Below are 24,504 nucleotides of genomic sequence, written 5' to 3' on the forward strand. Positions count from 1 at the left end.
ATCCACCTAGGTGAACACTTCGTTTGTGAGTCTGTGTACCACCAACCCACGGACCAGAGTCAATTTAGATTGACCCTGTCTAGATACTACCCCAGTAATGGTACTCACCGGGCAGCAAGAACGGAAGGCCTCGGATCGGACTGAACTGCTACGACGACGGACGACGAACTTCGGACTTCAGTTACGGGTGGACCTCCGGATACCTCGGACCTTGGACTCTCGGCTTGGGCTCTGGTCGGGACTCACCGCGTTCCTCCACCGCCTCGTCTGGATGCTGGACCGCCTCCTCCGTCTCCTCCGTGGGCCTGAGGGATACTTGAAGCAGAAATATCTGCCGGTGCACGGTATGGTTCCGTCACGGCTGCAGAGGGTCAGGGGGCCGGCGTGGCTTCACCGGCGCGTGGGGAAAGGGCAAGTCCCTGTTCGGGCGCCATTATGTGGTAAATAAATAAATAATACCCTATTTTTGAATGTATAAATGAATAACAGATAGCTCAATAAATAAGAGTCAAAATTCGAGGTAGTAGGAGTTTCGCAGGTTTATTACAGCATAAAGGACAGGAACAGGACAACCTGCATAGGAATAGGATGGCAGGGCCCAGCAGCGCTGCTGGTGTCAGGATCGGGACAAGGAAAAGGATAACTTTTTAATAACAGTACATGAGCATATATACATAGCGCAAACACATAGCATTACATTGCAATAGGCGTAGCAGTGGGTGGAGCAAAAGGCGTGATGCGTAGCAGTCGCGAAAGATAAGGGGGAAAAGAGGTGTAACAGGGCGTATACATAGACATGTGATGCAAACGTAACAGAATATGTCATGAATGGGGCGGAAACCATGGAGGGGGCTACCTGAGGAGCCGGGACCTCTAACCTGATGGTGCGCGCAAACTGGCAATGACGTGTTACTTAAGAGAAGCTGGGGGCTATGAACTCTGTGCTAGGAGCAGAGACTGAAGTCTGGAGAGTCAGGGCGACATGTACCTAAACAGTATCTAGTATCTGATGTTTAGAGAACATGTTGATATAAACTAGAAGTTAGGAGGGGAAAGGCTGACTTGATTCTAAGACTGGACCATGCATTATTCTACATGTAGTACGTGATGAAGAATATTAAATGACCATTAAATGCAGTATTTCTCTAACGTGGAGACGTGAAGGCTAGACAATGACGGAAACTATTGATGCGATTCAGTAGCTTAGGAATGCAGAGAAGGAGGACTGAACTGATAACTGGAATCATAACATACTTTTGGCAGACTCAGAGGCAGAGCCAGGCTGAACCGGGCACTGCGAGGCAGGAAGTAAGTGAAGGGTCGAGGATACAGGTGGGGGCTGTATCGCTCCTCAGCGAGGTTTCAGGAGACAGGAGCTGAATCTAGTGTCCAGGCCCTTTTTGAGGCCTAGAAACGGGGACTTTACAATGAAATAACGTGCACACTGAGAAACGTGGCAACGTAACTTTACATAGGCCTGATATTCGTAGTATTCACGAGGACTGGAAACTGGCATATTAGAGGTGGACACAACTATAATTGCGTCATGAATCGAACATGGGGAATGCATATGCATATTTAATCATGCACACATAACATATGATGGATGACACGTAGGGACACAGAACATGGCAAAATTTACTTTTCCACAGTTCGCTAGTGGTTTTAAAAACACCTACTTCACGGTAAGAGGTGTAACTGTGAATTATTTCCTATAATTCACAGAGATGTATTCATTTCAAAGGTTTTTTATTTTCTCTGCAAATAAAAGTCCAACACAGCATTTCGTCTTCCTTTCAGTGCTGGTAAACTAGAAAAGCTTTCATGATGAAATTTTTTGCATGTTTACTATATAAGGTTCAATTGATAAGCATTAGACTCATTGAACCATCTGACCCTGTAATAAAAGGTGTTTGACTTGACTACAAGACAACCAAACAAATGACTTTGTTTGTAGGATGTCTAGATTTTCTTTAAATGGAAAAATAGTATCAGTCCTATAAATAGGACTACAATTAGGTTCCTAGTGTGGACAAGCAGACTTCAATAACCCCCCCCCCCCCAAAAAAAAAATATGGGTCACCATATGTATTATTTCAAATCTTTGCAGAAAAATTTGACATTGGATGGAGATGCTGGGACACCAGGCGATTTAAAAAAAAAACATTTTTTTTAATAAAGCATGGGCACGCAGGCTCTACGCATTTCTCTCACAGTCTGCTCCCTCCGTTCACCTGCAAAGCTGCATCTGGAAACATTGGGCCTAGTGAACACTGAGGAGCTGGCCTCCTCCAGGTCACATCTGGTAATCGGAAACAGGTGGCTAGGACACACCATGACAGAAAAAGAAGACTTATGTAGTCTTGTCACTCATGGGGTGCATTGATTAAGGAACCATGGTTCTTCTCCAGTGCTAGGCTGCAGTCACACTCTCACTGCCTCATTTCTGGGCCATATGGACATGTTCCTTAACTCCATTCCCCCTATTCTTTTCAGAGTCTGGCTCAACCGGCAGCAGGTACCCTACTATGATCGTTCGCAAAAGACCGTGTCTGATTTCATGCGCCACATACCCACCACCAATAAATTCATTTTGTAAATCTAGAACCACACCTTGTTTCCCCAACAACATTCATAGGTCACAGGGACACAAAAGGTAGTGGCACAGTTGGAATATATTCTGCGATCTGTGCACTGCAACTCTTTCTCTCTCCATTTTAATGGTCCAGGTGAAGTCACCTCAGCGGACAACCATTGTGATGTATGCAGAAGGGACCCTATTTTCTTCAAAGACAGATTGATTGGTGAGTGATGCATTAATTTATTGATGGTACTTTATAGATTGGGAACGTGTTTTACTTGATCAATGGGCATTTGCTGATGACGGCTGGGGGCCATCATGAACCCGCCCACTCAATAAAACTGCCGCACAGGCGCAGAATCGCGGCCGCGCCCAAGAGGTTAATTATCGTCTATTAAACAGCAAAGGGTATTTCAGCTGATACCAGTCAGACTTAGGACAATCACGTTTTAAGAGCGAATTTTTATCACAACAGGGAGGCGAGGTTGGCAAAATGCAACTATGATGGCTTTATTTGGACGACCCCTATTGAGATGGTTGAGGACCGAGCATCATACATAGCAAATTACAATATAAAACACTCAATATGGGTAGCAAGGAGAAAAAAATTAGCCCAACAACGGCTATGGTAGATGTTGGGAAATTGGTACAGCCGAGTCTTGCATCTTTAAAGAAACACAATGCCTGCATAGGTGAAGGACCAGTTCTTGTTTGCAGCAGTCCAGCATTGCTGTCCAACAGTGGAGGTTGTTGTTCATTTCTAAACTAATGCCATATCGGAGCGAGTGGCGCTTTAGATGCCATTATTTCCTTTTCCTGTGTTTGACATTTTTTTTAAGAGCATGAACCAGGTCCCAGAAGGTGCAGGGGCGATGTGGATGCTCTTATCAGGATCCTCAGACGTGAGTCCCTTGCTCACTTTGCCACTGGATTCAAGCAAGCCTGGCTGAAGACGGCTGAAATGCCAGAAACCGGTCCTAGGAAGCTTGATTCCAGTCCAGGGAAGGCATGGCTTGGCAGTTCGGGCTGGACTGTTCCCATGAGGCACAGAGTCAGACTGATTTGCATATGGCCATGTCTGAACTGGGGTGGCAGAGTGGGCTAAAGAACGGTGATGGATTAAACCCAGATCTGTTGACTGGGTATGAGTGTTTGATTGGTTCAGATGCTCCGTCCATCACCACCCCCTTTTGTACCGCTTATCAGGATCCTGGAATAAATATTTTTAGGAAAGACGACGGTAAATTAAAGGAAAGAAGGACATTTACATTCTCTGGTCTAGGAACAATTGAGAGAGAGAGAAAGAGTAACCATGATAAAAACAAGTGGAAACTACTCTTATATCTTGAGAGGTCAAAGACCCTTCCACTCTGTTTCTGATGAGGTGATTAGTGGTTTCGTAGGCTGGAGTAGAGTTGTTTGTGGACTTCTGACGTGTATTCATATTTTTCATGTACTTAGTTGACTGAATCAAGGAGATGCTTAATGACATGGCACTTGAGGAGTAATGTGCAGCAGGGTGTATATGTCTAAGCTATCCTACTCTGTCAGCGAGACAGAATTCTATACAGGTGGTGTTGGGTATGTATGCACACCAGATGTGTAGCCCTATGATGGCTGTCCATCGTAGTCCAGTTGGCCACTGTTGGTAGGCTGAAAACCTGATAGATGGTGGCCAGAAGGCACTTTACTCCTGAGGTTATGCAAGACTCTAGCAGTAACACAAGAGGGTCCCTGAAAACTGATACAGTAAGAGGGAGGCAGGGAGAAATGAACAACAGCAAAAACAGGCCCCTCACTTAGTAATACTTTACACTCTGTAGTACATCCTACATTCACATAAGAAATAACATTGTCCCACATGCAGAAGTTATTCAAAAAATATTGTCATATTTGTATTTACACATTTTTCTGATACTTTAGAGCATATACTTTAGAGCATAATAGCAACATAAACTCATACTTGTGACCACAATACACTACAAATGTTCTATATATACATATTTATATTATATACACACAAAAGAACACCCAAAGAGCCAAAATCAAAGGCAGACATAATCAATCAATCAAAACCACTAATACCTTTCATCCGAACAACCAGTTTCGCCACAATCACAAGCTCACAACAAACAATTTTTCAAAAAATAAACAACAAATGGCAATTCATATCAATATATAATACAGAGACATAAGAGAAAGCAAGAGAAGCGCCGACGCGCGTTTCGGAAAGGAACTTTTGGTCCTAAATTCCTTCGTCAGGGGGCAAATAAATCATAGTTTCCATATATGTATTCCTTGTTCTGGATATTTAGATACCAGGTCAACAGTCCAATTTAATGGTCATGCGGGGGTACAATCCTAATTCAGAAACAAAATCTGAATTCACATCCTGTTTTAAGAAGGATGGCATGAGTCAAGAAGCCGGGTATAATTAATTCAGACGTTCGGTATCTAGTGCTGTACAAGGCTCAATGTAGTAGGGAACGGGCTACCCGACTATTTAGTGGGTAGAGCAAATGTCTGTTCCTGGTCATATAAACCACCGGGCGGGAGGCAGCGTCCCAAGAGCAGAGACTCCACGGGGTCAGAATTATTTCAACTACGTCGGCTCCCGTATCAAATAATTTTAAAGCTGGATAGAGAAAAGCGATCCGTCCATAACTCGGTAAAGATGTCAAAAGACCTCTTCTACCGAGTTATGGACGGATCGCTTTTCTCTATCCAGCTTAAAAATTATTTGATACGGGAGCCGACGTAGTTGAAATAATTCTGACCCCGTGGAGTCCCTGCTCTTGGGACGCTGCCTCCCGCCCGGTGGTTTATATGACCAGGAACCAACATTTGCTCTACAGCACTAGATACCGAACGTCTGAATTAATTATACCCGGCTTCTTGACTCATGCCATCCTTCTTAAAACAGGATGTGAATTCAGATTATTTTTCTGAATTAGGATTGTACCCCCGCATGACCATTAAATTGGATTGTTGACCTGGTATCTAAATATCCAGAACAACGAATACATATATGGAAACTATGATTTATTTGCGCCCTGACGAAGGAATTTAGGACCAAAAGTTCCTTTCCGAAACGCGCGTCGGCGCTTCTCTTGCTTTCTCTTATGTCTCTGTATTATATATTGATATGAATTGCCATTTGTTGTTTATTTTTTGAAAAATTGTTTGTTGTGAGCTTGTGATTGTGGCGAAACTGGTTGTTCGGATGAAAGGTATGAGTGGTTTTGATTGATTGATTATGTCTGCCTGTGATTTTGGCTCTTTGGGGGTTCTTTTGTGTGTATATAATATAAATATGTATATATAGAACATTTGTAGTGTATTGTGGTCACGAGTATGAGTTTATGTTGCTATTATGCTCTAAAGTATCAGAAAAATTTGTAAATAAAAATGACAATATTTTTTGAATAACTTCTGCTTGTTGGACAATGTTATTTCTTATGTGAATGTAGGATGTGCTACCAAGTGTAAAGTATTACTAAGTGAGGGGTCTGTTTTTGCTGTTATTCAAGACTCTAGGTCGGAGATGAAGACATCAAGACGGTCTTATACTGGATCCAAACCAGCAGAATAACCACATGCAAATTGTGGAGAATTCGTATTACCTGAGCCTAGCAAGTATCATTCCTCAGCAGTTGGAAAACCATCTTCTTCAATCGCTGAAGCTTCTTCCCCCGAACAAGAAGAATCACCGAATAGAAGGTTTATGGAGCTTTTAATTGCTAAGCAGTATAATGTGCAGCTTTGTAGAACCCCTTGCAGTATTTGACAAGGTTAAAACATGGGCTTCACTAATCACCTGCTGGATTTACTTCCATAGGATGAGGACACTCTGACTTAAGATCATTGTCATGATCTTTAAAAGATGCCTCAAACATTGTAACATCACTTTTGATGAGTCGTATTTTAAGTGTCGGACAAATGTATTGCAACACACTACTTTTTTCACGTTTTCCACTTGTACGTTCAGAATGCCTTTGTTGTAAATCAAGCATTTCTTAGCATAACATATGCTTGTTATTTCAATTTTACTGCATCCCACATGCAAGGGCACAGTCCTGCCTCTAAACAGAAATGTGTGTTGCATCCCAGGATGAGTGACAGGGCTAAGGCAAAGCAAGTTATTGTGCCTTGCAATTGATATAGGGGAAGAGTTGCTAAAGCGAGTAACAAGATACTACCAAGAACAGAGAAATGTGCATGGCAAGAGTCAAACTCTAGACTTAAATGGGTCTTAGGGATACAAAGGATAAAAATGCAGTTAACACTATGGTAGCCTGCACCTCTTCTTTTCCTCGTGTGCGGCTCGGGATATTGTCAATGGATCACCATTAAAGACCACTTGAAATTCCTCATTATATTCCTTCTGTATACAGTTTTGTATTTTTTCACCTATTTATTTATATTTTTTGTTCCATTTTCTATGATCAGTGGGTGCTGCTACTCCAATCTTACTTCACTATATAGGGTATTATATGAAGACAACTTTCTCAAGGGTGCACTTTGTCTGGTTCCTGTTGTCCGTGATTGGAACAACACACATGGCATAATCCCCCCTCCTTAAAGTCACCTACTGAAAGAAACATGAGACTCTGAGCTTGGAGTGTCAGGTTAGCCTAAGCCCAGCAGAAGTTGGCCTAATTACACTTTTGTGTTGCAAACATCAAATTGCGTTTTTGAGAACTGTGCCAAAAAGGCACTTTTAATAGCGCTTCACTGAGCGAGCATGCACGCAAGAGGTTTGATATCAATGACGCAAGGTAATTAGGGCTAAAACCTGTTCAGCCACAACCAGTGTTTATCATTTCTGTGTGATCCACGAATATGGAATTAGCACTATCTTCTCATGACGCCTGCTTCAACCTTTCTTTCCGCTGTTGATTGCCTTGATACCCCTCACACGAGGCCTTTGTGACACCGACAGACCTTTCCTTGGCCTTATTCTACATCTTTAGCCCACTCTCATCAGCCTTAGCTGACCTTCATTTTATTCTCAATATTGATTTTTATGGTTATTTTTGTAATTTTTATAGCTGTAACAGGCAACTTTTTCGGCGAGGGAGTACCCAGAAAATTAAAATGCCGCCCCCCACTTAAAAACATACCTCTAATCACACGGGCAAGCAAACCGAGGAAACAAGGCTCTTTCATCTTCCTTCCTTCCATCCACCTATTAATCTTTTCACCCTTCCATGTATCCATCTATCCATTTGTCCATATCTTCACCTGTCCATCAATATACCCATTGTCCTATCCAAACATCATTTCAACCAACCACCCATCAATATATTTATGCATTCATCCTTCTTTAATGTCACCCATCAATTAATTCACTCTTCTGCACATGTCCATTCTTCCATCCTTGCATCCATTCACTCTTCACCTGCCCATCCTTTCACTCTTCCCTTTCCACCTTTCACCCTTCCATCTATTCATCCTTTGAACCTTCATTCCAATATTTTTTTTTACTCTTCCACCCTATCTTTCAACTTTTCTCCTTCTTCCCTTTAAGGCCTTATTAATTCTTGCCACCCTCTTTTCCTCCATTCTTTCTTTCTTTCTTCCTCATTTGTCGAGCCATCTTTTACTCTTATCCTTACTTGTCCTTTTTTACCTTTATTTTTCGTGCATTATTTTTTTCTATTATTAGCTTTGTCTGCATTTACCCCCAATGTATTTATTTATGTATTTACTTATTTCTATCCATCACTGTGCACGCCAGCCTACAACGCTTTCATAGCATTCTCTAAAACTGTTTATTGGCATTTTACTTTAAGACCGATTAGTGTTTAAGTGAACCCAGCTCACCAGCACATGGTGCTAGAGGTAGCCCAGCATAATATGCTAGTGTGAGGGGTGCCTTATGCCCCTGTGTATGGGCATCCAACCAATAGCGCACTACTGATGCAACGTTTTGCACTTGCATCCGTAGGTTTAGTGGCACCATATTGGTAGAAGTCCATGTGACCACCTCCAGGTTTCCTCAAATGATAAATCTGCATTTCAAATGATTCATTATTCATAGACCTTCAAGTAAACTCCTGTTAACTCTTCGTGCCACGGCTCAAAGATGCAATTCCCACAGCACTACCAAGAAAATATTATGCAGTTTATTAACTCCATTAACCTTGTTCCTACATGGGTGTGTCACATCAGTAGTGCAATATCGAAAGTTTGTGTAAAATCTTGGCCCCTCTCATTTCCTATTGTCACTGCCGCCTTAGCGGACTCTTTCCAGTCTCTCAATGTTGTGTTACTTCACGGGTAATTAAACTTGAATAGCAATAACGTGGTAACTATCACCCTGTAAACAATATCCCATATCAACTACTTTCTGAAAATGGACGCTCTCCAGTTTCAAGCCCAATTGCAGGAGCGCTCTGTCCTATAACTAACCATGTCTTTCTAAGCAAATCTGACTGTGAATGTCCTTGTCCACAAGGGGCCGCTCTTCTATACTATTTTTAGGTCGAGCCTGGGCAGCACATGGGCTGCTCTGCGAAATATGCTGTATTCAGGTAGGGACTTGAAGCTCCTCCCACTCTCCACCCATATTTTTCATTGGCTTGTGTCACTGTCCAGAGTAAACTGTGGCTGTTAATTGGTCATTAGGCGAAGTAGTCCCTCCTTATTACCGCCTTGTCTCATTTTGTAACATCCCTTGGGAACACCCTCCGTTACTTTTGTTCTTACTCTGTAGGCTTTAATTACAGCCTACAAGCGCTATTTTCTCAAATAGCTTTGTCCTGCTGCAGGCAGGACATGCTCTCTCCTAACGCTTTTTTATTACTCTTATAGCATGGGTGGCAAACGCATTTGCAATGCAATAGGTCTCGCATTTGCGAGAGTTTAAGCTGTTGGCATTGTAAATGACAAAGTCTTTTATTTATCTGTTTTAAAAACAACACAGAAAAACCAAAGGGGCTGATGGACGGAGCGTTTGACAATACAAACACTCACCCCCAGTCAACTGATCTGGGTTTAATCCATCACCGTTCTTTAGCTCACTCCGCCACCCCAGTTCAGACATGGCCATATGCAAATCAGTCTGACCCTGAGCCTCATGGGAACAGTCCAGCCCGAACTGCCAAGCCATGTCTTCCCTGGTTCGCCCTAAGTTGGCAGGGTATGCTCAGACGTGAGTCCCTTGCTCACTTTGCCAATGGAGTCAAGCAAGCCCGGCTGAAGACGGCTGTAATGCCAGAAACCGGTCCTGGGAAGCTTGATTCCGGTCCAGGGAAGACATTGCTTGGCAGTTCGGGCTGGACTGTTCCCATGAGGCACAGGGTCAGACTGATTTGCATATGGCTATGTCTGAACTGGGGTGGCGGAGTGAGCTAAAGAACGGTGATGGATTAAACCCAGAACAGTTGACTGGGGGTGAGTGTTTGTATTGTCAACGCTCAGTCCATCACCACCTTTGGTTTTTCTTGGTTCGCCCTAAGTTGGCAGGGTATGCTCAGACGTGAGTCCCTTGCTCACTTTGCCAATGGAGTCAAGCAAGCCCGGCTGAAGACGGCTGTAATGCCAGAAACCGGTCCTGGGAAGCTTGATTCCGGTCCAGGGAAGACATTGCTTGGCAGTTCGGGCTGGACTGTTCCCATGAGGCACAGGGTCAGACTGATTTGCATATGGCCATGTCTGAACTGGGGTGGCGGAGTGAGCTAAAGAACGGTGATGGATTAAACCCAGATCAGTTGACTGGGGGTGAGTGTTTGTATTGTCAACGCTCCGTCCATCACCACCTTTGGTTTTTCTTAAAAACAACACATACATAAAAGACATTGTCATTTACAATGCCAATAGGTCAAACTCTCATAAATGCGGACCTATTGCATTGCAAATGCTTTTTATCTTTTGGCTTCTATCAAAACCATGAAACCATTATGAATGGGGTTCAAGAGAGTGTTAGATCATGTCAGAGGGCTGGGGGTTTGTGGTGTGCTTTAGTCATTTGTCATGACCCCCCTTACATTTCAGCTTGCATGTGCCACCAATGAATGGTCTCCTACATTGGCTGGGCGAGAATTTTCGCAATTATGCTGACCACAAGCAACAACTGTTTTAGTTCACTGGTTGCTTTTGTTTCAGTTTATTTCTGACATCACTTCTCATCTGGAACGCAACATTTGCATTACTACTATACTGTAATAAATTATTACAGCTGAGTTTGAACATCAGCACATGCTGCCACATTTAATAAAGGGTATGACAGAAGGGTAATTGAGAAGCATTCCTAGTAGTGCTTAAACGATTGACTGGCTTTTCAGCTCTATTTCTTCTGAAAAGTTCCTTCTGTAAATTCACTGTTAAGTGATTATGAAAAGAGCTATTTCTTTAAACTTCTTGAATACATAACAACAAAGATGACATCTATCTCAATGTTGCCACACAATTGAATCAGCAGCTGGTTTTAAACATGACTTTCATTAAACTGTTGAAGATGTGAGCTTGTAACAAACTATAAGCTGCATATTCTACATTTCTTGTGATGAAATAAGCGAGAGGGATTTGGGGGCTAGTAAGCAAATACTACAAAAAAAACAAGCATTTACAATGCAACGGTCTCGCCTTTTCAAAAGTTAGAGCTATTGGCATTGTAAATGACAAACATTTTATTTATGTGTTGGTTTTGAAAACAGATAAATAAATGGCATTGTTATTTACAATGGCAATAGCTTAATCTCTCACAAATGCGAGACCTATTGCATTTGCGCACACACACACAGCCATACACAGAAACACACACACAGAAACACACACACAGAGACACACACAGAGCCACACACACAGAGCCACACAGAGCCACACACACACAGGGCCACATACACACACAGAGTCACACACAGAGCCACACAGCTCTCTGCAGGCACAGCAATGTCACACTAAGCACATTTAAAAATTGGCAACTATTTGTGGTTGTTTTACACCTCTATACATTCAAGATGCTGTATAGCAGAGGTCGTCTGAATCAAAACCAAGAGAAATCGCAATGAACGAAGATCCCGAGGTGATCTCTCCAAGTTCGCAGTGCAAGGGAGCACGTCAGAAGTGAACTTCACACAGTCAGGGCAGAGGTGCACTTCAGACAGGTAAGGCAGGGGTACATTTCACAGACAAATGTTTCAAAAAGCATTTCACATAGGCAGGGCTGAGGTACATTTAACAGACAGGACATAGATGCACTTCACACAGGCAGCACTGAGGCACATTTCATACAGACAGTGCAGAGATGCACTTCACACAAGCAGGGTGGAGATGCACTTCACAGACAGGGCAGAGGTGCACTTCACACAGAGGCAGGGCCGAGGTGCACTTCACACAGAGGCAGGGCAGAGGTGCACTTCACACAGAAAGGGAGACAGTGCAAGGGTGCTCCTCACAGAAAGGGCAGAGGTGCACTTCATACAGATACATTCCATATAGACAGGGCAGAGGGACACTTCACACATGCAGAGATGAGGTAAACTTTACACAGACAGGGCAGAGATGCACGTCAAACAGGGAAAAGGTGAACTCACACACAAAAAAGAGAAATATTCAGTGCAGGGCTGACACTTCTGTACCAAGTCTCAAGCCAGGATTCCCAGCTAGGGACGGGATTTACATGGGAACAGTGCTGGGCGTTGACTCTTGAATCCCACGCAGCAGCCCGATTTCTTCCCTTCATAATACAAGCTGTTCTCCAAGTATGCGGCGTTTTTTTGTCTGGAGGACTGAGCAGATTGAGGAATAAACGGAACAAATGAGCGGTTAGTCGCTCCTGACAACGTTGTGACACTAAAGATATATACCTTCATCAAGGAGACTTGTAAACGGCCACGTGTTTGTCCTGTCATAAATTTCCCTCTGTTAAGGCATACATAGTCAGTGGCACAGGCACATTATACAGCCCAAACAGCTGGGCAACCAATGAGCCATCGACAAGACTGGCACCATCAAACACAAAGATATATAAAAGTAGGTTATTACCAACATCAGCTATTCTACAGAGTTCATAAAGAGGCAAAGCCAATCACAACAAAAGCCACTGCTTCAAACGTGTGCTTCATTTCTAGACTAAAAAGCCAAACAAGTATAAATGAAAGTTTCTTAAGTTACTCACTTGTGCATTGTAAACAGGAATCGCGAACGTTTCTTACCCCAATTGGCAGCATTTAGTCCTTAAAATAATGTTTCCAACATACAACATTGCCTTTGCTCCTTATACACAACGACGTATCTGTCAAACCCCATCCAGCACAGAATACAACTGGTGAGAAAACAACAGACAGTGAAGAGATCTATGTTTGACAGGATGCATAGGAGAAGAGACAATGGGCCACATTGATTAAGTCTTGATACCACCCTGTTTTGTTATCATGTACAGCAAACTCAACACTTGAAGAGTAATAAACAAGTGTACAAAATGCAGTACGCACAATATCAAACATGCACAGGGTACTTGAAACAGCCAAACACGATGTGCTAGATTTGGGAACAGGTTTTGTATTCTGTCAATTTAACAATTAAGCCATTTAGCGAATACAAACATTTTCGTAGCAGTCAACCCGTAACCTTGCAACTGAAAAAAGTAGGAAAATCACACGTAGACTACATCTCATATTGTTTCCGTTTTGTTTAAATTCAAAATAAAATGTTTAAAAATCACACCTCTGTGTCTTACATTTAAGAAAATGAATGAAACGCACAGCACGCGTGGCGAAAGTGCATACTGACTGTGTTGTTCTTCAAAAGAGAATGGAACAGTGCCATGTCAGAGCAGAGTTCTAAAACTTCGTTGTGACCAAATCGACTTACATGTGTTGGGGGAGAGGGAGGGTGTGCTGCAGCTCCTTAAGTGCTATTAGTAAAGAAAAAATACAGCGTTGTGTATTCGTGGTTATTCCAACTATTAAGATTACAGTAAAGCGGAAGAATAAGAGACAATGTTTCCTGACTTGAATTGTTACATACTCAGTATTATTCTCGCCACACAAGTACAATGAGCACTGCGATCAGAGCTGTATGGAGGAGGAGGGGTGGCGTTTCTAGGGGTGGGCTTAGGGCATGTCATTGCTGACTCGAGGTAAATACACAGGCAGCTGACCCGCCCCCCACTCGCACATACACCTGCTCATCGGTGAAACTCCAGCCTAAAGAGAACATCCTTAAACTGATGCGGTTTCTTTAAAATCAAACAAGCAGCAACTGCCATGTTCCAGCCTCCAACACCCTGCAGGAAGAGCTGGCTGACAACCCCCGGGGGAGGAAAGAAAACTGACATTTGAATTTCAGATGCAGTTTGCCGCTTGCTTTGAATAAGTGTGCACTTTTTAATACAACGATTGTAAGCAGTCAAGGGGGAGGTCTAAGTCTTTCCAAAAGAAATGACAACCCAATGGACAGGATTTCCAAGTGACACCCTCTTTGCGATGAAAATACAGCCCCTCCACCCCAGCAAAGCATCTACCATGTAAATATTCCTAAAAAATGCACTATTTTACCCACGCCCCAGGCTCCTCCTTCCACCATGAACAAAGTACCTTTCATCATGAATCGACTCCCCGTAAATTGCACCCCTCAACCTCCAGTACTGTAGGAAATTGGAGCCTAGTCTGCCTTTGAGAAGCACCCAAAATACCCACTTTACCCAAAATTCCCACTTGCCTTTTGCCCAAAACAGCACACTTTCTCCTGCATTCAACCCACAACCCTGGACTTGCTGATCCAGGGTGTTCGTCCCCATCGCTTCCTGTGTCTCCCTTCCTCCAAAGGCTGCACCCTCAAACTCAGAGCAGTCACGCCTGGCTACTGCTGGTACTCACATAAACTGGCAGCGGCCAGGGGTAGATGGAGGGCTCGGCTCCCACCGGGGACTTGAGCTTCAGTTCCAGCTTCTCACCCATCGCGCTAGCACCATAATACTGAAGATCCGAGGGGAAGGGGCGGCCAGAGCTCAGACACAAATGGAGGGGGTGTAAGGGGCGGCCCGCGCGCTCACACACAGAGAAGGGGCGGTTCACACACCGGGAGGGGGGCCGAGCTCAAACAGACACTAGGGAGGAAGGGAGGGACCAGGATCACACTCACTCATACACGGGGGGAGGGGGCGGCCTGCGCGCTCTCCTACACCGGGGCGGGGAGACTTCCCTACTTCACACTCCTCCTACTCGCTGTCCTCTTCCCCCCAAACGCCTCTCACACTCGGCGGCTCCCCGACGCCATCTTGGAACCGGCGTGAGGGAGGCTACAGCACAATGAGCCAGGGACTCGGGCCAAACCAACGGGCGCAGCGGAGAGAGGGGTATCCGGCAGTTCCCAGCGCAAAATAAATAAATAATTCCGTCCCGATGTCCTCGCAAGGCCCCGGCACAGAAGACGCAGCACAGGCCATGCGAGGTGGGGAGATAACTGTGGGAGCTAGAAGAGAGAGGTTCCCTCTGCGCCTCACTACCCTACTCTTCGGCTGTTGCGCCGTTGGGTGACTCCAGTCCCTGACTGCTCAGGGCAAAAGCAGTGATCCAAAAGGAATGTTCTAAACCAGGCGAAACCAACTCCACAAGGGGGTGTCCTGAACAAACTCCAATACCACGAGAAATGCACGACATTCACAAGTTATCTAGTACGTCCTTAAAACAATACAATGAGACAGTGAGCCCATGAGTTTCCGAGCACAGACTCGGAGGTAAAGCTTTACTTAAACTGCAGGTCAATTGCAAGCCATACCAACTTATACACATGGGGGTGTTCCCGTCATCTATACACCGTGCAGACACTGAATTGAAAGCGGAGCACTGGAGACGAGCCAGGGACGCAGACATAGAAGAAGGCGCAACTGAAAAAGACTACAATCCAGACTATCTTTAAATTGTTTCTTTTACGGATCTCTCCACAGCCTTTCTCGTCATTAAAAAACCATCAGGGGGTTGCGGGGCTGAGGGGGAGAGCGGACACGTCCATCCCGGCAACAGAGACGTTAGTAATGCAGAAAATACAGCCCTGTAAAAAAAATTAAAAAAAAGGAAACGCCCACTGATTTCATGGCGGAAAAAAGGGGCGGGGCTTAAAAAAAAGACAGAAACGCCCACGAATCTGCTCCCAGAATGATTGCCACATCTCTCTTCCAATGGCTAGCCTCCATTTATGGAGGTAGCCAATGGAAGAGAGAGGCGGGTTAAAGCCCCATACTGGAAATCAAAAATTCTCGCCTGCGCGACACTGCTTGCGCAGTGAACGCCAGGCTTCGACCTAAAAACTACCCCCGCCATAAAGTAAAATATTTTTAGATGTCCACTGAGACTGTGAAGCTAGTGAAAAATAACTCTGCCGTTTGACTCTTTGTTCATATGGTTGCGGAACTCCACAGGAACTTGCAAAATCCTTGTAGCATTAAGAAGATAGCCCATCATTCGGTGTATATTTTACAGAACATTTTTCTTGAATGTCTTTAAATTGTGTGCAAATTAGCAACATATGTGCATGGGCTATTGGTGGCTGGATTTAAGTCTCCAGAAGAGCAGTCTTTCACATTTATGTGCTTCTTATGTACTAGCTCGACACCTACATTATTACTCTGGTTACTCTGAACTGAATGCTTGCTTTGTGTTTTTTTCGCCCTGCTCCAGGTGTGACACAATGACTCTAACACTCCAGGAGCTTACCAGCGCAGAAGAAAGGTGACATCAGGAGTCGTCAAGATGGACAATTATCCTGCTAGAATGGGGCGTCCAACCATGATGTTTTTGGTTATGTTGCTTACTTTGAACCCAATCACCTTTGCTTTTTGGCAGTGCCCAGTTATTCCATATAGCTACATCCCAGACCAACCCATTGAATATACACTTCCCAATTTCATGGCAGATGGCCCTATCCAGAATGTGGTGACTTACAAGGATGTAATCTTTGTTGCGGTGCGGAACAAACTATATGTAGTAAATAAAGACCTGACTACGGTACACATTCTGCAAACTGGCCCAATAGGTTCCAGTGAATGCCATATCTGTGCCCAGTGCCAGCAAGATCAGAGCATACTGGAGAATACAGATAATCAAGTCCTGGTGAGAGATCCATCTGAAGATTATCTGTACAGCTGTGGAAGCTCTCAACATGGTTTATGCTACTTGCACCGATTAAACTCCGATTCCAAGGAAGTGATTGAAAATACGGATTGTCTCTACACAACAGTGCAAAACAATGCGAATGACTGCCCAGATTGTGTGGCCAGTCCATTGGGAACCAAAGTGACAGTGGTTCAGAGCCTCTATTCTTCTATCTTCTATGTGGCATCAACCCTAAACAGTACTGTCCACTCAAGCTTCAGCCCTAAATCTTTGTCCATTCGCACCTTAAAGTCTACCGAAGATGGGTTTATGAAGGACTTCCATTCACTGACTGTGCTTCCCAAGTATCTGGACGCTTACCCAATTCGCTACGTGTACACATTTCATAGGGAAGAATATGTGTACTTCTTAACGGTGCAGAAAGAATCAGTCATTAGCAGCTCTTACCACTCCAGGATTCTGCGACTGAACGCCAAACATAAAGAGATGCGCGGCTATCGGGAGCTGATTTTGGAGTGTCGCTTTGAGCAGAAGCGTAGAAGGAGAAAACGACAGGCGGTGGAATCCAAGGATAAGCTATTTAACCTATTGCAAGCAGTCCACTTGACCAATGCTGGCAAACTGCTTGCCGAAGAAATGAACATTAACCCTACAGATCCTGTCCTGTTTGGAGCCTTTGCCATCAGTGAGGGAGACACTGATGTGCCAAGTAGGAAGTCTGCACTGTGTGCTTTTCCGCTGCACATGATTGACAGCGAAATGGAAAAAGGGATGCAAGCCTGCTGCAGCAACACTAATGATGTGCCGCTGCCCCGGGGACTAACATTCTACCAAGATGCTGAGTACTGCCCACATAATGTAAGTACAGATGTTTCCTAAGGTCTATTTTTAGGGACTGGTGTCACATTGCATATATATAGAGGCCAATCCTTTGAGCCTTTCACTCAGTGAGTTATGAGACACTGTGTTTGTGCATTCTGTCAGATGTGAAGGACTCTGTGCCATTTTGCAAGTGAATGTGTACTGCTCTGCGTTTTCCCTGATCCAAACATTTCGAGAGGCAGAGACAACAAGCACACTGCATCCGCATGCTCGCCTCTTGTGTCAACCTGTTATAGTGTGTACATCTCTGTATAGGCGTAACAACCACATGACAAACCCTTTTTAGTCATGTGTCTCTCTTATAGTGCCATGGTCACAGGACATAGGTCCTCATGACGAGAATCCCTCACTGCCTGATGGACCTGGCATTCCAATTATGTCCCTCAGTAGGAGTTAAGGATTCTGTGGTTTTACTGCAGTCATCAGATGAGGCACAGGGTCAGACTGATTTGCATATGGCCATGTCTGAACTGGGGTGGTTGAGTGAGCTAAAGAATGATGATGGATTAAACCCAGATCAGTTGACTGGGGGTGAGTGCTTGCAATGTTCAACACTCCGTCCATCATCCACTTTGGTTTTGCTGAAATAGATTCTTACTCATCACACACATTAAAAATAAATTAAAGGAAAACAGTATTAAAAACCATCTGGTTAAAAATTATTCAAGATAATCAGACTCTCTGCAGGACAGGGCTGGCTCTACCAGTGGCCCCCTGAAACGTTGGGGCCCTGGCCAGATCCCACTTTGCACATGCCTTAAAACGTCTCCTTGAACAGTGAGACAAAATGACATTGTTTTTGCTTAGACAAGACTGTGTGTGGTACAACTAATGTATTACGGAATAAGTATCAAAAAAGTTGGGAACCTCTGTAGAATTTGAAAAATAATTTATTAAAAACGTTTATTTTGATAATTATATGGGATTGTTTGTAGGGCATAGACTTTTTTGTTACATGAAAAATATTGGGAAAAGAGACTGAACTGACCAGAGAAAATCGGCTTTTAGCATATGGGCTCAGTATGTGAAGACTGCAGTGCAAGCTCTCTATCCTTTTCATGTTGTATTCTTCTTCATCCTCACCAGCCACCACTTTTTACAAAAGTGGTTGTTTTGGCTCAAGCGTTCATTGAGATCAAGCGTGTTACCTTCCACGTAGGAAGCCCAAACCTATCAATTTAATTTGGGTGTTGTCTGCCATAAAGTGGCTTATATACAGGCTTTGAGAGTTGCTGCTCAAGTCTCCTGCTTGTACTTGTGAATAATTAATTTCCTCTCACTATAAGGAATCTTGCACACTAAAATGTAATATGTGCTGAACTGCTACAGCCAACATGGTCTTGTGTAAATTCCTACTAGAATATGTCACATTAGCATAGTATTAGCGATCAATGCCCCATTAAAACATACCGTGTTTGCAGTCAAAATAGCTACAGACCTGGAAGACCAAACTTTCTACCACTTGACATTAAACTTAGCATTGTAGAAGAAACCCTTCAAAGAGGTCACCAAACAAGTACAAGAGCTGCAGAGGGGCCCTTAACTTTCTCCTTGATTGCAATTCAGGTTTCTGATCATTGATGGGTTTAGACTCTCTAGTGACTAACATGACTAAATACATACTCATTTCCCAGGATTACTATCTTACAACCCTCGGCCTCCCACAATTACCCACCACCAATGCAGTGGGTCACCATAATTCTCCCAAATTGCTTTGGAGAGTCAGTAGGAGTATCTGGTACAGACCTAGCCTAGATCAAAGAGTACTTTTTGAACCAAAGAGTTCATATCCAGATATGCTTTGTACACTCAAGTACACCCTGACTTCATCATTTGGTCCTTCAGGGTTCGTCCCATTTCTTCAATGTTTTTAGATTTACACTGAAGATCCTTGGCTTTACTCCTTGAGCACTATTACCGATAGTTCAAATGTATACAGGTATGCAAATCTGTATTTCTGAAAACATCCTCTATTAGCTGGGGGAATACCCTGTGTCTCTATAGAGACAATATGGAGGGCTTACTAATGAGTTTATAGGTTCTTTCAACACTATCACATTCGCTTGATCAACAATGCAGGACGAACCCTCTATCATGGCAAAAATGGTCTGGTATCTGTGTATTGTATTTCACTGTGAGCTATCCTAGAAACAACAGATTGGTTTATTTGTTGAGAGGAATCGTCAAAGAAACACAAAAAGGAGGGATTAGTCACTATTCAGCCAAGTCATGGGATCAAAACAGCGATGTTTGGCTACTGTAATACAGTGTACTCTGTCCAGGTCATATTTCAAACTCGTTAAAATTCATCTGAAAGTTTGAAGCTGCCTACAGTAAATCCTGTTGTGATTGTTCTGCTTCTATGTTTAACCTAGGGAAATTTAGTTTAACCACATTCGTTTTGTGGAGTGGTTTGACTGGTCTATCCAATTCCTCTTTTGTGATTTGCTCTATTCTTGTAATTCATCTATGAGTACTGTTAAGCTTTAGTAATATCTCATGGCACCTGTTTAGTTTCTCTGCCACTGTAATCTATATCGGGCAGAAATAAGCATTTGGCATATCCACCTTGTATTTCAAAATCACTGCCTGAGGATTATTTCTGGGATGGATACATGTTGGTGTGGCTGTCTTTGAAGTTTTAACTCCTAAGACAATTTGTACAGATCTTAAAAACACTCAACATTTTCCTTCTGTGGTTGTTTTTTTGGTTATTTGTTATTCTTGGCACAAGTGACATTTCTCCAGGGCTTGGCCATGTTGCGTAATTCTCTGCAGCTGTTGCCAAGGGTATTGAGCCAACCACAATGAATGAGACATGTCAGTACCTGGCACAAAGTGACCTGCCCACCAAGGACAACTGTACTGAGTGTGCACACAGAAATCCCACTTAAGCTGTGGCGTAATGAAACTTGAGGGGTCCCCCATGCAAAGTACATAGAGGGGGCCCCCATGCTCCAGACCCAGTCAAGAGCTCTGAGGCCCACCCGGGCACAGTGCAGGAGGAGTCGACCCTGGAGCTATTGTTACTCCACTGCACTTAAGATCTTCATGTGTGTTATTTCTTAATTCTTTCACACAGAATAGGACGAGAGTTATACAATCATAGTTAATCTTCAATTTCTCTTCTGTCTTAAGTGTTTGGAAAAATGTTAGTCACTTGTCCTTGTAATCTGATAGAGACTTCTAGCTGCAGTTTCCTTACCTTGGATATTCCCCAGGCATCAGTCTGGAGCCAGAACTTTTTCGAGCAATCCCCTTACGCGATGGTAGGTAGTGGGGTTCGCCCTCGTTTGGCCTTGACTGTTCTGCAAGTCACTTTCCGGAGCCTATATAGGTATCACCCCAGTGCGCTGGCCTCATTATCTTCCTTTTGGCACCATCTGTGTGGATTCAGATCAATCTTCTCTCAGTCACTTTTTGACTGGCTTATTTTGAAGTTTTGTAGATGACTAGTGTGTCTTTTCTATGTTTTTTAGAGATGTCCCAGAAGAAACCCACTGGGTTCAAGCCTTGTGGAAGCTGTCATCGACTGATGTCAGTGATGTACCATCACTTGACGTGCCTGTGGTGCCTGGAGAGGGACCATGACTCCACGTCCTGTGCGGAGTGCAAGACCATGAACCCCAAGGTCATCCGTGAGTGGGCCATGAAGCTCTTGGCCACTCGCAATTGGACTTTGTGCTGCTCCAGGTACTGTTGATGTGGGAGGTCTTGGGACCTCTCCCAGAGTCGTCCGCATTGGTCCTCGTCGCACGAGTGGATTTCTTCAAGTAATTCCCATAAGAAGTCGTTCAAGAAGTCGAAGTGCTCATCGACTTATCTGCGTCGCTCCCATTCTTCGGATAAAGCGAGGGAACAGCTCACAAATATCAACCGCACTTGCAGGTGGTTCCTGTGCAGTAGGGATCGGAAATTGGTTCTGCTCTTCGCTTTCCCAAGTTCTTAATGACGGCGCGACCCCTGCCCAACGTTGTGAGTTTAATGAGGACATGAGCCTCATTTATAAGTGGTCAAACTCTTCTGGAGCATCTTTGGGTCTTACTGGTTTGGAAGGGTCTTCGACATCACACGATGTCTGTTCAAGTTCCGACCAGGCCCACACGGCCTCAATTGGAAATGGAGGCCTATTTCCCGGAAGGGCTCACTGAAGAACATGAATGGAGGGTATCTGAGGATACCTACAATGACACCTTACCATTATTCATGGCCTTTGACAACAGGTATGAGGACCTGATTGATGCCAGTGGTTTGGATATCTCCCCGTACTCTAGCCTTCTCTCTCCTGCCCCAGTACCTACGAAGTAAGGGGCCTCTTTTGCAATGGTGGCCCAGAGAGCAGTTGAGATCCTGGACCGACATTTGCCATGGTACAAGTCAAGACCAATGCCTGGACGGAGGTGCTTCAACTGGGGGTATCCCCAGCAAAACCCTTATTACCCTTCAACGAAGCCCTCACTGATGTCCTGCTCAGGGCCTAGGCCAAGCCCTGCACAGATACTCATGTGCACACGACCACTGCTCGCCGCCTTTACTCCACTCTCGATGACCCAGCATTCTTCTCTCACCACCCTACCCCTGAGAGCTTGATGGTCCAGGCCTCGGCTTCCCAAATAAATCTGGTCACATTCCCTACAGCTTTACTGGATTGGGAAACCAAGAGGCTAGTTATCTTCGGTAAGCGGATTTTCTCTACCGCCAGCCTAGCACTGCAGACCATAAACACCACATGCTTATTGTGCTGTTATTCCCATACTGTGTGGGATACAGTTGTGCAAGTGCTGCCTATGGTTCCAAATGAGGCCTAGGCCATACTCTCCCAATCTAGTGTTAATGGGCAAGATGCAACAAAGCTCACAATTAGATGGGGGATTCAGGGGATGTCCAAGCCTTGCTCATGGACATGGCCTTTGATAGAACTTATCTCTTTGGAGACCAGGCGGATTCCAGCTTGGAGAGATTGAAGGACTGTAGGGCTATTGCTAAGTTGTTGGGCCTCTGTGACCTCACAAAAGCCGCATTCTGCTTTACGCCCCTTCTGTGGCTATGGTATGGGTGATCAGACATGTCCATTTCCCCCTGCCACCATGACCAGGAGGCTCACTCCTTTTGTGGCCACGGCTCCCGCAAGCCTCACAGGCCCAAAGTCAGTGGTCCACCCAATCCACTCTCCGTACCCACTTCGGTTGCTGCACAACCATAGCCTCTTTAGTATGCCCTTAACCCAGCATGGGCATCCGGTTGGTGGCAGAATTTTTGCACCATCTACCCCAATGACCGGAGATCACAACAGACAATTGGACGCTTCAGATTGTCAAATGAGGTTATGCCTTCCCCTTTCAACAAACCCCACCGCCACTTCCTTGTTAGCCGGATTTGCTGACAAGGGATCACCTTGCGTGCATGCTGGCAGCAGGAAGTACTGGCCAACGGAGCCATCGAGAGGGTGCCTATGTCAGAAGTAGGTTGTGGTTGCCATCCCACTACTTTCTGGTGCGAAAGAATGATGGAGACCTCTGCCTTATTTTAGATTTGTGCTGTTCAAAATCCAAGTTGCTCACTCTGGCTCAGGTCTTATCTGCCCTCGACCCTGGAGACTGGATGGTAGCGTTGAAGTTTGAGGACACCTTTTTCCACATTCTCATCCAGCCTGCTCACAGAAGCTATCTGCGGTTCAAGGTGGACCAGGAGCATCATCAGTTTGCTATACTGTCCTTCGACCTTATCAGTGTCCCTTGGATGTTCACCAAGGATTATGGTGGTGGTTGCAGCTCATCTACAGATGTCAGGGGTACTAGTTTTTCCCCAACCTAGATGATTGGCTATTGAAAGCAGGCTCAGCCCGGGTCTCACATCTCCAAACTACGGTGAACCTCCTGCATTCACTGGGATTCACTATACATTCAAGAGTCCGATTCGGCACAAAGGGGGAACTGACAGCGTCATTTAGAGTGGAGCGCGGGGTCAGACAAGGATGTGTCCTGGCACCCTTTCTCTTCTCCCTCTACACTAACAACTTGGAGGTGGAGCTTTTGAAGGGTGCCCGAGATCTCCCGCAGGCTAAACATCGCCCGATCCCCGCTCTGCTCTACGCGGATGACGCTGTCCTCCTGGCACGAACCCCCTGTGAACTCCAAAAATCCCTCAACAGATACTCTCAGTTCATGAGAACCCTAGACCTTCACATAAATGTGAAAAAGACTTTCGTAATGAAGGCCGGGGCTGGGATAAAACACCAAAAAACCATCTATCTTGATACCCAAAAAATAGACTCCACAAACGAATACTGCTATCTAGGAGTGACGATAGATAACAAGCTCTCTTGGAAAGCAGCAATAGAAGCCAGGAAACACTGCTTTAAAAGAGCGCTGGCCGCACTGGTGTCGTTCACACAGAAACTAGGAAAACGCCCACCCATGGAACTGATGACTATATATAAAGCCAAATGTCAATCTACAGCCCTATATGGAGCAGGATTATGGGGTCACACGGATGTTACTTCTCTACAAATCGCAGAAAACAACTTTTTTTAGATTTCTCTTATCAGCCCCTAAGCGAGCTTCGACCTATGCCTGCCACTCAGAATTGGGCGTCCCATATATCGAAGACCTTGCGAAAATACAACCGCTACTTTTATGGCGTCGCATCTGGACTTCAGAAAAAAACGACCTTACAAAAACAATATTAGCAGATGCAATGTCCCTGGACCACGCCCTAACAATCAAATGGCTAGCCTATATTCGGAATTTCCTCATTGATCTCGGAATTGAACAATATTATCTAAATCCCGAAAAAATTGGAGAACTTACAAAAAACAACTTAAAAATACGAGCCTTGGACCACCTGGGAAACCTGAGATTACAGTCAGAAGCAGGGAAAGGATCCGTTCAGCACGCAATAAAGGTCCAATCCACCTTTCTAATTCAGCCCTACTTAACTCTTAACATTGGCAATTTCGACCGATACCTCCTGATAAGATTC

General features: G+C 44.5%; 1 protein-coding gene across 2 annotated transcripts in view; it reads left to right on the plus strand.

Moving 5' to 3' along the window:
* MST1R (macrophage stimulating 1 receptor) overlaps window positions 1–24,504 on the plus strand; it is a 410,648-nt gene that overhangs the window by 90,036 nt on the left and 296,108 nt on the right. For both annotated transcript variants that reach the window (XM_078661246.1, XM_078661247.1), the window contains one exon: window positions 16,207–17,499. In XM_078661246.1, the coding sequence (XP_078517372.1) occupies window positions 16,279–17,499 (1,221 nt within the window). In that variant the 5' untranslated portion in view covers window positions 16,207–16,278. The remainder of the gene's footprint in view (window positions 1–16,206; window positions 17,500–24,504) is intronic.

Source organism: Lissotriton helveticus, chromosome 9 (genome assembly GCF_964261635.1).
Source record: "Lissotriton helveticus chromosome 9, aLisHel1.1, whole genome shotgun sequence".
Taxonomy (NCBI): Eukaryota; Metazoa; Chordata; class Amphibia; order Caudata; family Salamandridae; genus Lissotriton; species Lissotriton helveticus.